Source organism: Cornus florida, unplaced genomic scaffold (assembly GCF_030987335.1).
Source record: "Cornus florida cultivar Cherokee Brave unplaced genomic scaffold, ASM3098733v1 CherokeeBrave_3.0.0_Hap2_Chr11, whole genome shotgun sequence".
Taxonomy (NCBI): domain Eukaryota; kingdom Viridiplantae; phylum Streptophyta; class Magnoliopsida; order Cornales; family Cornaceae; genus Cornus; species Cornus florida.
This window is the reverse complement of record NW_026775581.1, coordinates 74,065,581-74,081,089: the sequence shown is the minus strand read 5'-3', so window position 1 is coordinate 74,081,089 and position 15,509 is coordinate 74,065,581. Positions and strand designations below refer to the sequence as shown.

Below are 15,509 nucleotides of genomic sequence, written 5' to 3'. Positions count from 1 at the left end.
TAAAATTAGGATCAATTTCTAATAGGTTTTTATAAAAAAATCAATGTCAAAACTTATATGAAATTATGAGACTTTAATAAAAAAAATACTCAACATAATATAATGGATCAATAATAGTGATGACCTTGTCATGAATTTTACACATTTAACTGATAAATTAAAAATATATTAGATAATTCAATCGATTTTTAAAATATATATATATATTTTAAAAAAGTGTCTATATTGTGCGATTAAATGTGAATAAATGTAAAGTGTCCTCTCTTAAATACATTACTCTTGAAATTATAATATCCTCCTTGACAGATTTATTTTTTCCCTCTCATAACCAACATTATCATGTCTTTTTTTGAGTCATTTTAACATTATTCCACTAGTGGACCAAAATTTGACCATTTAATCATGTACGCCAATACACACAAATAACAATAGTCCAACACCAGTTACACCACACCACTAATGGCGGCGGTTCTACATGTACCCAGCTGTTGTTGTATCAGTAGTCAATCGAGACAATCCATTGCCCACTTATTAATCAGTAGTACGCTTAATCTTAGGGTTTCTTGGATTGGAGGTGTCTTCTGCGGTTTGAGCCCTCGCCACTCCTCCGCCCGAATGAGTAGCTCCCCCTCCTTGACCGCCGCCGCCGCCGCAACGGCCGTTGAAGCAGATGGCAGTCCCGCCCCGGTTGACGACGTGTTGGTACAGTATATAGTTCTCCGGCGTGATCTCATCGACACCTGGCCGCTGGGGAGCGTTGTCACACAGGGTTGCCATGCCTCCGTATCCGCCATTTGGTCTCACAAGGACGATCCTCACACTCTCGCCTACTGTAGCCCCACAAATCTCGATTCAATGCACAAGGCATGTGTGTGTATATATATATATCACCGTTGTCTTGATTATATATAATTTTGTATCAATATTATTCGATTTTATAGTAATTGATTGAACAAATCGTGAAACTCAAACCAAACCTTTATTAATTGGCAATTTAATTTCATTTATGCAGGTTACTCTTGAAGTAAAGGGAGAACCACAGATATTGAACTTGTCTGAAAAGCTCAAAGCTGCCGGGATTGCTCATAAGCTCTGGATCGAGCAACCTGAGAACATTCCCACATGCCTTGCCACAAAGCCCTACCCCAAATCCATTGTTTCATCATTTTTCAAGAAGTTGAAACTATGTAAGTGATGGATTGTATTAATTTTGTAGTGCAAAATCACTTTTAGTTTCATCTTTGATTAATTGTTCAAATAAAATGCTTAATTTATAGATATATTTGGGAAGACTACATTGTTTTTTCTTCTTTCTGTCTTCTCCTTTTGTTGATTCATGCAAAAGCTGGTGTTTCAAGTTGGGGGAAAGAATAATGCATTGTGAATTAATAAACTACATCCTCTCCTGTATTACAAAATGTTATCATGATTGTTGAGCCAATTTATGCCAAAGACATTCTACCAATTCAGTAGATCCCTCACCTTTATATTAAAATGTGCAATGAAATGGATTTATGGATTTTGGACACTCGGTGATGATTCAACCCTCCTCTGCTTTATTAGTATCGTTGATCAACGAAGTACACTATATTTATAGGTACATGTGATTTTAGAAATCAATGACTACATTGGCTTTTCATAAAAAATAAAAAAAATAAAAAAATCAGAGGAATGATGGAGGACCAACAAGCCATGAATTTTTTGTTTAGAAAAAACTATAATAATAAAACCGTACATGTTATTTGTGTCCTTCATTGTATTTGTAGCACTTCCAACTTTACCCAAGTCAGTTATTATTATTTTTTATCTTTTGTCATCCTTGCACACAACTAAGCCATCTTACATTATATCTTCTTGTATCACCCTCATTTGGCGTCATCTCTAGTTTGTATGTAATTTTGATATTTTTTGAAACTCTAGGAGAGATAATATTGCCCTGATTAATTTCACACCCTTGGCATTCATAGGGATCAAGTTTTTCAGATAAATGTGTCATGTTGAAATATATTAACTAATCAATCAATAAGTTGATATGGAGTTAAATCACCTATCCGCACCTGATTAGACATGGTATTTCTGCATTTTTAAAATCTCCAGTTAAACAAGACAATTCTTTTGAGCTATATTTCTTAATTTCTTGGAACGTACGACTAATGCTAGAGTATTAATTGTTTTGAACATTATGAAAGACATCATTTATAGTAAATCTTGTTGAACTACTGAATTAAAACATGTCCTGTAAGGCTGTTATCATTCTATTTATAGTTTTGATTATAGCTTTTATTTTTTAGTAAAATATTATTATCAGCTATTGTCCAAACTCAGTCTTATTTTTTATTTTTATTTTTATTTCAGTGTACTAGAGTTTACATTTTTGTTTTTTGATAAGTACTAGAGTTTACATCTTGTAATGCAGTTTTCCTAGTTTTCTCAAATATCCACTTTATTTATTGCAAGCATACTATTTTAACCATCCTTCTGATTAGTGTATCAATTTAATCCCTTTACTGCCAATCTTTTCAATATTTTAAGTCACCGTTCTAAGCTTCCCATCTTGAAGCTGTTTCTTTACTGCAATTGTGCATTTATTAGAATTAACTATCAGTTTTCCTTACCTTCTTTCTTATAAAAAGGAACATCATAGAGTAATGAATTGAAATCTAATCAAGTAGAATTTTCTAAAGAAAATGAATAAGAAAAGTGCCTTATGATGTCAATAGGTCAAGTTGTATAGAAGTTATATGTTGCTTAATTGAATTAAATTTGAAGGCCTTTTTTTTATCTAGCATGGTCTCTAAATTACAGTGTGTTCAAACGGCCCTTGTTTGGATAAATCAAAAACAAGGAAGGGCTAAAGGAGATTTTTCAGAGGGCTAAAATCACAGCTTAAAATAATAAAAATAACTAGACTTCTTTGCATTTTCATTTTTTTCTGTCCTTGTTACTATTTCTCTCTCTGCTACCATCTTCCCACATCTCTCTCTTCCTTCCCATTTTCGCATCTCTTTCTTCATATTTTTCACATCTCTATATTCCTTCCTTGAACTCCCATGTTTCTCACTCTGCATAGAATCCAGTCGCGTGTATCCATTTCTCACTTGCCACTATATCCTACTAATATACATCTGTTTCTAGTGCTGCAGCTAGGTTCCTGCATCTCTGATCCATAGTATGTGATGGTAGCCAATGCCACATGAGCAAAGCGGATTAAATGATTTTTATATCCATCCTAATGACACTTGAATATATTGAGTAGAAACAGATGTTTAAGTAAACATGATGGATGAGTTTCATCTTAAAGAAAGCAAGAAAACATAGGAAAATAGCATTAAGAAGATAAGAGAAAAATTCAAAATGAGAAAAAATGGTAAATAATCAATCTTGAAATAAATAAAAAATGTTAAAAAGCCAGGCAGCAAGGGAGAAAAGGAGGTCTAGACTTGTCAGTTTAAATAATTTATATACCAACATAGTCAGGGCATGCCCAATGCATCTTGAAATTGTAGTTGGAGATTTAACATTTTGTTATTTATTGATGTGTGTTATAAGATGCAGCAAAGATGGATTAGGAAATTATATAAAGAGAGGTTTTTAAATGTCATTGTAATTATAGTGAGTGAGATATAATTGGGAAAAGTGTGTCACTTATGCGTGCAATAGCACAAGTTCAGCAATAAAGTCTGAACTTACGGATTTGAATACGAGTGTAATCGTTTTGTGCATAGTATTACCCTCCCAGTATCTTGCATTGGCGGGACTATTACAGGTAAAAGTCTATAAATATTATGCCAAAGAAATATTTTGCAATGGCTGTTTTAGAAAACCATTGCTTTGAGTGTTCTAATCAGGGTGGGCTTGTCCCACCAACTATTTAGCCAGAGAAACTCCAGTCAATTTGCAAATAACCATCATGTTAGATTTTCCCCCATTTATGAGGGTTTCAATTAGAGTAAAGTAATTGAGGAAGATGTTCAATCACACGTATGTGCACTTATCACCTTTATGTTTGCATCCTTTTCTAGTATTTTTTTATCGAACTTTATCAATAATAATAATACTAATAAATAAAAGAAGAAAAAAGATAAGAAAATCCAAGGTTTTAAGGCGTCGAATTGGCTTGCCCTGTTCATGTTATATAAATTACATAGTTCTCTTCTTTCTGTGAACTGCATATTCTGTAACAGAAACTCTCATCTTAGTACTACAATTACACAAATCCAGGAGTCTATTGAATGCCACTCTGATTGCTCCAATCACAGGTGGCCTTGCATGAACCAATTATGCGTTCAGAGAGGCAGTCATTTGTGTATGACTGTTGCATTGAATTTCTTTTCCTTTATAATGAGGGTTTTGATTAGAGGGGGAAAGAGGAAGATGTTAATGCACACATCCGTATGCATACAGTGTCATGGTGGCATTGGTGTTCACGTCGTTTTCATAATTTGTTGCTTCGAACATTAACAGACAAAAAAAAAAAATACTTGCTGCATCGAATTGGTGTCACCTGTGCTATTCATATGAGCATCATGGGACTTTATTCTAGACTATGTAACCACACTCTGATCCTAGTGCTATTATTTCAAAATACTCTGTACTTGCAAACCATAAATTCTGTTTGAAGTAGTCTGTGTTCTGTTGCTGACACTGGGAAATATATTCAACCATTTTCTAAGTTGATTATGAGAATTTCATTTCGATATTCTTTTGCTTTTTGCAAGTGATCCTTGAAATGATATGGTCATGCTCTATTATTGCTATTTGTTTCATAATCCTTCTACCTTCACTATATGGACTGATTTGCTGAGGAAACAAGCATCTGTTGTTCAACAACTGGTGGATGATTGGATATGTAGGGCTATGCAGCCTATGCAATTATATGGTCTTAGTGGAAAGAAATGAATAGAACAATTCCAAATTGCAAATTTTGTGGCTTGTTAGCTTTTAAGTCATGAATTTAGGTGATCATTAGATAATCTGAATGGTGCACAAAAGTCTGTCAAAAGACCATGCTATCATAAGATTCATTTCATGTGTTAAAGCTTGGACCTCTCTACCATACAGGAAGTACATCATTCAATACATAAATTTTCATGTCCATTGAATGTGTGTGGGTAGACCATTTCTTGAATGGACCGAGACTTTCTAATGAGGGGTTGTTACTGGCTTATTGCACTATCTAATGGAGTGTTACCATTTGAGCTTGTGCTGTCTAATTTTATTATTAAGAAGAAATTCAATAAATCATGATTTCTTGAAAATTAAAAAGTAAATATTTTTTTGATATCTTTTTGAATTTTCAGTGATGAAAGGGGCCCTCCTTTCATCACGGCCCAAATAATGACCCATTGAAGTTTAGTTCAGGATTGAGAGTTTTGTGAGAGGTTTAGGGCAAATGTATATTTTTATAAATAGAAGTTAGAGATATGGATTGTAGGGGTGGCAAATTACGACAACATGATACGAGTGAGTTTGACATAAACGGGTTTGGGTCATAAAAGGGTCGACACGATTTACTCGTTTACTTAACCGTGTCGGGTTAGGGTTGAGGGATTTAACCTGTTTATGACCCATTTAACTTTTTATTTGATAAAAAGTCATTAAAAGTGTTAACACGTTTATCTGTTTAATAAACGGGTTGGGTGACACACATTTACTTGTTTAATAAATGGGTTGGGTGACACGATTATTAAATGAGTTGGGGGTTGGGTTTACCTATTTAGTATAATAGGTTACATCGCGAACACAAATTGCCAACCCTAAGGCCTCATTTGGATTGAGGGATTTAGAAGGATTTGGAGAGAAAAGAAAGGGAAGGATAGTGTTAAGTGTGTTTGGATAGAGGGAATAGAAGAGAAAAGAAAGGATTGGGAAGGATTTGGAGGGATAACCTATCCCTCCAAATCCTTCCAACATAGTAAAACTAAATCCTTCCAATTTTGAGAAGATTTGAGGGGAAAGGAAACAATTTAAGTATAATTTTCATTAAAAACAAAATTAGCCTTCCAAATTCTATACACAAAATTTATATTACATTCAAGTTCTAGGTAAATAATATTAGGGCGCAGCTTCTCTATCTCTTCTTCTCTCGCATCTGCAAATCGGAATTGCCGCTTCTCTATCTCCTCTTCTCTCACGTCTCCGGCTTCGGCTCTTCTCCAGCTCTGGCTTCGCCTCTTCTCCAGCTCCGACATTCAGGTCAGAGTTTTGCTATCTTTGAATCAATTTTTGGATTTCAGTTAGTGGATTAAGTTCCTATCTCTGTTAAGTTCTTATTTTAATCATAAAGCTAACATCAGGACTTACTTCCATATAAGTTCAGGAGATTATTAGTCAAGTCAAAAGATTTATTTGTAAGAAAAATAAATAGATCAGAGGTGTTTTTGCATTTTACCTTTCCGTATATCTTAATATTTGTTTTCATATGACATAAGTTGAAATCATTTGCTGTTGAAAGATGAATATTATACAAATTTAGTGAAAATGATACTCTCTGTAAATTATTTTCAGGTTTAAATTATTTAGACTAATATTAGCTTTTGCTTCTGTTGGGAAAATGGATTTGTTGTTTCTATTATTACCATCTAGTTCTACTAAGGTTTGTATCTGTTGTTGTTTGTTGATTTGGTAGAGTTGCAATTAAAATGATAATCATGTAGTAAAACGGTAATTTGATAATGGTATTAATGAAAATATGAAATACTGAACTCACAATATTGAATATTAGGCACGATTTCTAAATATTGAGCTCTGAGTCTTTCATTGTGATTTGATTGGCTATGAGCATCAACCATGTCATGAAAGTTTACTGTTTTGATCCTCCACCTTAAGCCGTAGAGCCTCCAACCTTCGTCAACTCATCTCAAATACCAAAACACCAGCATTGAGCTATTGAGATATTACTGAATACCCAATGACAGGAGTATAAAGGCATTGAAAGGGTAATGAAATCTCTAATGATGTCATTGGTGAATTTGACAAGTTTTCTACAAGTTAGATTCACAGATTATTCTGAAAGATGATTCTTCCTCTAAAACTGGGTTTGAGGACCATTTTCTCTGTTGTGGGAGAACTGTTTGGCAGGCATGTATTTAAAACACTGATAGGTTTTAAATGGCTTTTCGTTGGTGCATTCTGTACTGAAAAAAAAATCAACTCTCTAGAACTTGCTTGTGCTTTCTTTCCAGGAGGTGTACCCAGATAAGTAAAGGATTACTGGTTGAATAATGTATTCAAAATTCCATATTTTAGGCATACTCTTGTTCTTATAAGTATATTTTCTTGCCAAACAGGATGTTTTCTGGTGCTGGTGTGAACATTATAGTACTGATATATCTTGCTAAGATGGCATTGGCCACATATGTGGTTGTGCACTAAGTCACACAAATGTTTTGGGATATAAAAATAAAAAGTTGGGAGGTCCTTTCACTCACTCAGTTCACAAAACAAATCCAGCAGAGTATTTTATAAGATTAGTGTGACTGAAGCAGTTAGTAATCAGTTAGTAATCCTTGTTCAACTACATGGATTCAGAACTATCTAATACTAAGTTTGCATTTTTTGTTTGCATTTTTTTTCTGGTTATTAATATATCATTTTGCATTTTACAATTTTAGATGGACAAACAACAAAATGAGATACTGCATTTCCATTTTATGTGGGTACAAAGACGACGTCAAATTGCAACTCTAGTCATTCTCCTTGCCGTGTGTTGGTTTATGCGTTGAAAACGTAGAAACTATGTAGATAAACCTATTACAAAATCAGAGATTGAAAGACAAAATAACACGGGATAAACTAATGAACGAGCTTAGGGTAAGTGAGAAATTTTGTAACATTACTCGTACGGGACCTGAAGCTTTTCCAAATTTCTGTGAGATGCTTATAAGAGATGGTGGTCTTCGACCCACAAAACGTGCAAGTGCTGAAGAGCAAGTTGCCAAATTTCTTCACATTATATCACACAATGTGAGGAATCGGACAATGTCATTTTTCTTTTGTCGCTCTGGTGAAACCATAAGCCGTCATTTTCATAGTGTGTTAAAAGCAGTAATCTCATTGGAAGGATAGTTCAACCTTCGACATGCATCACTGCGCAATGTTATTGAGAATTTTCGGTGTGTTGAAGAAATGATTTCCTATCATAGGAAGCGGTACCGAACCACCATATGATGTTAAAACTCAAGTTGATATCATTTTAGCTTATTGCATCATACACAATTATTTAATGGGCATGGATCCGGATGAAAGCCTTATTAATGAAGTAGATCGGGAGCTCTTAAATGAAACTCGAAATGAAGAGCGTGGTCCAATGGAGAGAAGTGAGGATCATAGTTTGGGGGAATACTTGAGAGATTCAATAGCTTCCCATATGTGGCATGACTATGTAGCTAATCATGTGTGATACTTGAAATGTTTATTTTGTTGCAATAACTTAAAATTTATTTGCTTTTGTTTAATTTTTCTGTAACTTCTTTTATGTTAGAGTGCTTGATTTGGAGATGTAGAATGCTAATTATAGATTGTTATAAACTCCTACCTTGCATACAGTTTTTGTTTACCTTTAATTGAATGATTTATCTTTTTGTTCATTTCTTTGTATTGTACTTGTTTTTATGTAAATATAAGAATGAGTAATCAATCAAACATAAGTGGTGGGTCGAAGAGGGATAGATGTGTTTGGACTGCACAAATGGATGATATTTTTGTAGATGCATTGCATAATCAATTTGTGAAGGGGAATATGATTGATGGCACATTTACAACAAAAGCTTATAATGAGATTGTTCACGAATTGAAAGAAAGACTAGGTATCGATATCAACAAAGATAAAGTGAAGAATCGGTTGAAAACAATTAAGAAAATATTTAACGAGTGTTTTAACTTATTCAAAACTGGTTTGAGTGGGTTTGCTTGGAGTGAAGCAACAAAAATGTGGTATGCTGAACCTGAAGTTTGGGCTTCTTTAATTAAGGTTAGTTTTTTAATTGAGATTATTTATTTATTTATTCTTTTAAGAGATATATTTATTATGCCTTTGTTTCAACCTGAAATAGTGATAATGTATTTTTTTTATGTTTCTCCAACAGTCAAATCCAACAGTTGAGAAATGGAAGACTACTCCAATTTCCAACTATGATAAGTTGCTGGATTTATTTGGCAAGGATAGAGCAACTGGGTTTAATGCAGCAACTGCTGAGGAGAAGATTAATGATTGGGCAACAAAAGGAAAAGAGAAGAGTAATGAAAGGGAGTCAAGTCCTAATGATGATCTGATGGAGACCATTGATTGTATTGATCACATGGTGTCACGGAAAGAAGTAAGTTTGGATAATACATTTTTTATGGATCATGAGTTTGAAAATGTGAATATGATGTCTTCTGAAACACCTTCAAGTGTACCTTCCCATTCCACTTCTTTAAAAGGAAAAAGAAAAAGAAATTATTCGACCGTTGATGGAGATAATGAAATAATTGAAGTAGTGAGAGGTGTGGCTGGAGCTCTTAAAGAGGGAAATGATCTTCATAAAACATTCAATAATCTTTATGAGAAGTTCAACCATATTTATGAGAAGTGCAACCAAAAGGGAAAATATGAAGAAGAAATCTTTAAGATTTTGGCGGAAATTGGACTAGAGGGGCATGCAATTGTTAAGGCCTTCATTTTTCTGACTAAGCATGACCATCCTGATAGAATGACACAATTTCTTGGTTGCCCACCTGTGCTTCGCAAGACACTTCTGGAGGAACTGATGTCCAATGATTCTTGATGTTGATAATGATTTCGGTTATACTGACTTTTGACAATGTATTTTAAGTTGGTAATATTTTGGTACAATTAGTAGAACTTTGTATTATGTCGAAGTTTAGTTATATATATATTTTTAATTTTTTGTTATGGAGTTTTTAGTATGTAAACTCTATGATGTAACCAATGGTTGATGTTGTTAGTGTTTACTGTAGGTGTGTTGATTGTTGCTAGCTTGAATGTCTCTCTTTTCATTTTTTTTTTTCTTTTTTTTTTATATATTTTTAATTTTTTTATGGAGCTTGACATTAAATTTGATGATGTTTCAACAGTGTTATTTCTTAATGTATTTGATTGTAAGATTGATTCTGAAGGGAAAGCAAGGAGGGTGGTTGGTTGTTCTTGTGTTGTTGAGGATTACAGGGCAGAAACTCAGGGTCTTCACATAGTTCATGAGTATGTGAAATCTCATTAAGCTTACCGCAAAGAATGATGATCTTTTTCATTGAGGGGTTTTTTCTTTAGTTAGTTTTGAGCTGTTTTTATCTTCTTTTCTAGAGATATTATATAAGGGTGCATGGGAACACTTTTTATTTATCATCCTGAGAAAGAGAGAACGTGTTGCAGAAATGCTTGCAAAGGTAGTGCTTATATTTTCAAGTTGTCTTTATTTTGAATCTTTTGTTTGTAGATATGGATTTGGGCCCTTTAATCTAAATTAAATCCACTGTTTAATGGAACTTTAGGATCCAGAATTAGATTGTTAGAATGTTAGTGACATTCTGACCAATTTACAAAAGGGTAACACAATAATTTAATTATTATCTGTTTTTTTCTCTCCTCCGTTTTATCCGAACAAGAATATTATATTTTTCTTTATCCAAACAAGAATATAAATTATACCCATCTTTTCCTTTCTTTTTTCTCCTCCGTAACCAAACGAAGCCTAATGGATTGTGTGAAGTGTAAAAGATTTCTTTCGTAATAGAGAGATTAATTATTATTCTGAATCACCGGTACATTCAGAATCACCACGAGGATCAGTAAGATAAAAGACAAATTCTTTATTGCTCATCTTCAGAAGCTATTCTGTTTCGTTCCTTACATGCATACCAAATGTACTGACCGATAAACAATTCACATAGCTGCCGAAAACTTGATATCGATCCCTGTGGCCGGCCCATGAACCAATGGAGGGCTGGCCCTGTTAGAGTGGTGGGGAATACCATGCACATCAGCCTATCATTCACCGTATTGAACACCTCTTCTGGTCCACGTGATAGGTGTGCTCCACCGGGTCTCCGGTCCCGTCGTAGGGCGTGAAGTCGGGCATTACGAACTTCTTTGGCATCTCCAATTGCAAGATCTCATCGGTGAACGGTGACTTCCACCATCTTATTTGTGCTGCCAAATCATGGGGTGTACCGTTCTTTGGCCCTTTCGACTGTCATCTTATTTGTGCTGCCAAGTCATGGGGTGTACCCTTCTTTGGCCCTTTCGACTGGGCTGCTTGTTCTACTCGTTCGACCCTTGCCCGAAGTTAATCAATTTCTCGGCGGAGGACATCATTTTGTTGCTGAAGCTCTTTGATTTCTTCTTGTGCTTTGGTCATGGCTAGGAATACGCTTTTGCAATGGAACAGTCGCAAATTAACAAAGAAAAAGAGACCAGAAAAACTTGGAATTTTACTTTCCGAAAAAAAAAAAACAAAAAACTTGGAATTTTATTGGGGGCAGTGTGGTTAGGTTAAAACCCTAGGAGAGAGAGTCCTTTTTAGGTGTGGAACGGACTTCTTCTGGGCCGATGAACCTGCTCTTATGAATCACCTCCTTCATATTAGCCCGTAATGCAGAATCGGACCAGGACCTCACGCGTTCGGCTTTCCTCTCATGGACTGGGCCGGCCTTGTCCGGTCTTTGTTACCAAGCTTCCAATTGGATATGTCCAGCTAAGATTGGGCATCCACACAGGTGTCAAGTTTTTCTTTGAGGGGGATTTTTTTTTTTTAATATATTTTTTCGAGTTTCCAGTGTTTTGCATTCAGTGTGCATGGTGCTTATCATTTTCAGCGATATTTAAATTGCCTTATCATTTTCAGCGATACATAAATTACGTTATCTCTTAATGGGATAAACTACACTTATTCCGTTCAACATTAAGGCCTCGTTTGGAATAGCTTTTGTTCTTGCTTGATTAGCCAAACATCATTATAAGCAGCTTCCAAGTACCAAAAGTAAAAAACAGAGTTTGAAAAGCCAATCCAAACAGGCCCTAAGCGCTAAATTGAGTTATGAAACAACATTAAGGTGTTATTTCATAAAACTAAAAATTAAGTACTGAAAATTTTAAGAGTTAGAATTTTAAGTACTGAAGTTTTTAAATTTTAATTAAAAATAAGTATTTTATGATATAGAGTCCTGATCTCTTGCTTCCCATGGAGCAAGAAAATTAATTCACACTTTCTATATAAACCGTGACCTTTCTTTTTAACACAAAACCACTCTCACCCTATTTTTAGTTTCTATATTTAATTTTACCATTACCACTTACGTAACAATAAAAGGTAATTATCAACTCTCTCCATTTCTTTGTGCGTTAAATTTGAATCCATGGACAAAAGTGTCGACAAATGATTACTCTCCATGGATAAGGCTGTGAGAAGATCTTCACCCATTTTTTTGGGGTTACCTTGTTGTTTCTGAGGTGGATTCTACAGTCCCACCATAATCAGTATATCATCAAATTCACAGATTCAATAATGAATTTCACCAAATGCCCAACTTCAAATTGAAATAGAAAGAATTTTTGTTCAAACTTTAAATGAAATTTTCTTTAATTTCAAGTCCAATAAATCAATTCGATATTCCAAAATGCAATATTACTGTATATTTATTGGTAAAAATACTTATACTAGAGAAGTATATTAATTTACTTATACTGAGAACAATAAGATTTTTTTAAGAAAATGCTATAATATCATACTGTTGTTGCAAAATTGAAAGATAAGAGTATTGTTTTTCTTTCAAAAAAATATCTACATAAAAATAATTTTTTAACTAAAATATACTGGTATTATTTTTTTTCAAATGTTTCTATTTTTATTTTGATAATTACTTTTTATTGTTAATAGGTGGTAATGAAAAATTAAATATAGAAACTAAAAATAGAGTGAGAGTGGTTTTGTATTAAAAAGAAATATCATAGATGGATTTGAAAAATGATCGTTAGATTTAATTTAACAGTCTATATAAAAAGTGTGGATTAATTTTCTTGCTCCATAGGGAGCAAGAGATCAGGACTCTTATGATATATATATATTTATCCAGCATGGTTTCTAAATTACAATGTGTTGAAACGGCCGTTGTCTGGATAAATCAAAAACAAAGGCGGGCTAAAGGAGATTTTTCAGAGGGCTAAAATCACAACTTAAAATAAAGCTGATAAAAATAACTAGACTTCTTCGCATTTTCATTTTTTTTCTGTCCTTATTACTATTTCTCTCTTTGCTACCATCTTCTCACATCTCTCTTTTCCTTCCCATTTTCACATCTCTTTCTTCATTTTTTCACATCTCTATATTCCTTCCTTGAACTCCCATGTTTCTCACTCTGCATAGAATCCAATCGTGTGCATCCATTTGTCACTTGCCAGTATATCCTACTAATATACTCCCTCCGTCCCATAAAAAATCATGTTTGGGGAACCGTGACTCACAACTTGAGTCACGGTTCCCCAAATATGACATTTTTTTGTGGGACGGAGGGAGTACATCTGTTTCTAGTGCCGCAGCTAGGTTACTGCATCCCTGATCCCGAGTATGTGATGGTAGCCAATGCCACATGAGCATAGCGGATTAAATGATTTTTATATCTATCATAATGACACTTGAGTACTTGTGAGTCACGGTTCCCTAAACATGACATTTTTTGTGGGACGGAGGGAGTACATCTGTTTCTAGTGCCGCAGCTAGGTTACTGCATCCCTGATCCCGAGTATGTGATGGTAGCCAATGCCACATGAGCATAGCGGATTAAATGATTTTTTATATCTATCATAATGACACTTGAGTATATTGAGTAGGAACAGATGTTTAAGTAAACATGATGGATGAGTTTCATCTTAAAGAAAGCAAGAAAACATAGGAAAATAGCATTAAGAAATAGAGAAAAAGTCAAAATGAGAAAAAAATGGTAAATAATCAATCTTGAAATAAACAAAAAATGTCAAAAAATCAGGTAGCAAGGGAGAAAGGGCAAGTCTTCAAAAGACTTTTCAGTTTAAATAATTTATCTACCAACATAGCCCGACTATGTGGTTTCTTATGGAGAGTTGGGAGGTAGTGCGCAGTGAGGTGATGGGCACCTTGAAATTTCATTCTTATGACATATTCGAGAAGTCATTAAACGCTTTAATGCCCTTATTCTTTAAAAGGGCGACGCTTTTGATATTAAGGACTTTCGGCCAATTAGCTCAGTGGGATGCATATACAAGCTTATTGCCAATGTTCTTATTCTTAGGATGAGTAATGCATAGGATGGAATTATTTCGGAGTCCCATAATGCTTTTGTTGGAGGATGACAGATCTTGGATTCTGTTCTTATAGCATGGGAATGTGTATACTCCAGGTTGAAGAATGGGATCCTGACGTCTTATGTAAACTTGACATTGAGAAAGCTTATGATCACGTCAATTGGAAATTCCTTTTTTACTTATTTCAGAGGATGGGGTTTGGAGATAGGTGGAGGAAATGGATCGAAACATATATTTCGTCCGTCAAGTTCTCTGTTCTAGTGAAAGGATCTCCTGTTGGTTTTTTTGCGAGCTTTCGAGGTTTGAGACAAAGAGACTGTGATACTCCTCGGATCCGAGACATGGGTTGATCAAGCCTAGGCCCAAACCCGAGAAAATATTAAACAATTAATACTTTAAAATGAACACAGATTACAAAATGAATTAAGAAGAAATAAATAATAATGCTGAAAGAAACTAAAAATAAAATCCTTAAAATATAATTATTAAAATCCGATACTCCAAAACTCCATAAGTTTAACAACTCTGGAATCTATCTCTAGTGGACCCCTAATAAAAATCCTAAACTGAAAGTAAATAAAATACTGAGAAAGAATCTAAAGCTAAACATAGAAAAGATTCCTACGTAGTTGGAGGAATGAATATCTGTATATGCGCCGTACGTCCAAGCTCTAACTCTGGAACTGACGAACACCTGAAAAATAAGAGAGTGGGTCAGGCCCACATGTAAGTCCTATTCTACTATGATCCATACAGTAATCCGATACGCAGATACATCCTAAATAGACTCAACAATATCTAGAGTAGTCTATATATGTATATATAGTACACACTATAGGACGCTCACTAGTCCAGTAAGTTTGTCTCAGCCTGAGTAGAGATACCATGCAAATCGCACATAATGTGGTCATGTGTACCTAGACCTACCAGAGAACAACAACTACTGTCAGTTATCTATCCTAGGCGATATACGCGCCCTAACCATGGTCCTGAGACTCAAGCTCATACCATGGCACTATATCATAAATATATAAAATCCGTACTCCTAATACAAAATATCAACCATCTGTGTAGTGGTTTAATATATGTATAGTCAATCCATCCTGAAACCAAGTAGGTCATTCAATTGTTTTATTGACATGATACAAATATGAGATGGACTTAACATTTAGGGTTAATCCATGACTCAATCCAGGTTAAGTAGAACACAGTGTTTGAATTAGTCCAAACCTAG

The 15,509-nt window shown here is 34.5% G+C and overlaps 1 protein-coding gene across 2 annotated transcripts; it reads left to right on the top strand.

Moving 5' to 3' along the window:
• Window positions 1-388: 388 nt before the first annotated feature.
• On the top strand, window positions 389-9,895 carry LOC132282621 (uncharacterized). Of its 2 annotated transcripts, XM_059784360.1 has the most exons (3): window positions 389-864; window positions 1,013-1,187; window positions 9,087-9,895. In XM_059784360.1, exons 1-3 carry the CDS (start codon window positions 460-462, stop codon window positions 9,101-9,103), a joined length of 597 nt encoding a protein of 198 aa, XP_059640343.1. In that variant the 5' UTR covers window positions 389-459; the 3' UTR covers window positions 9,104-9,895. The 2 variants fall into 2 exon arrangements, with proteins under 2 accessions (XP_059640343.1, XP_059640342.1); XM_059784359.1 differs by lacking the exons at window positions 389-864; window positions 1,013-1,187 and adding an exon at window positions 1,203-8,971.
• Window positions 9,896-15,509: the final 5,614 nt, after the last annotated feature.

What these genes read in the sequence shown, in the direction of transcription:
- LOC132282621 (XM_059784359.1), top strand. Translation starts at nt 8,627, where the DNA reads ATGAGTAATCAATCAAACATAAGTGGTGGGTCGAAGAGGGATAGATGT. An exon ending in TTTGGGCTTCTTTAATTAAG is followed by an intron (nt 8,972 to 9,086) that starts GTTAGTTTTTTA and finishes TTTCTCCAACAG; the next exon opens with TCAAATCCAACAGTTGAGAA.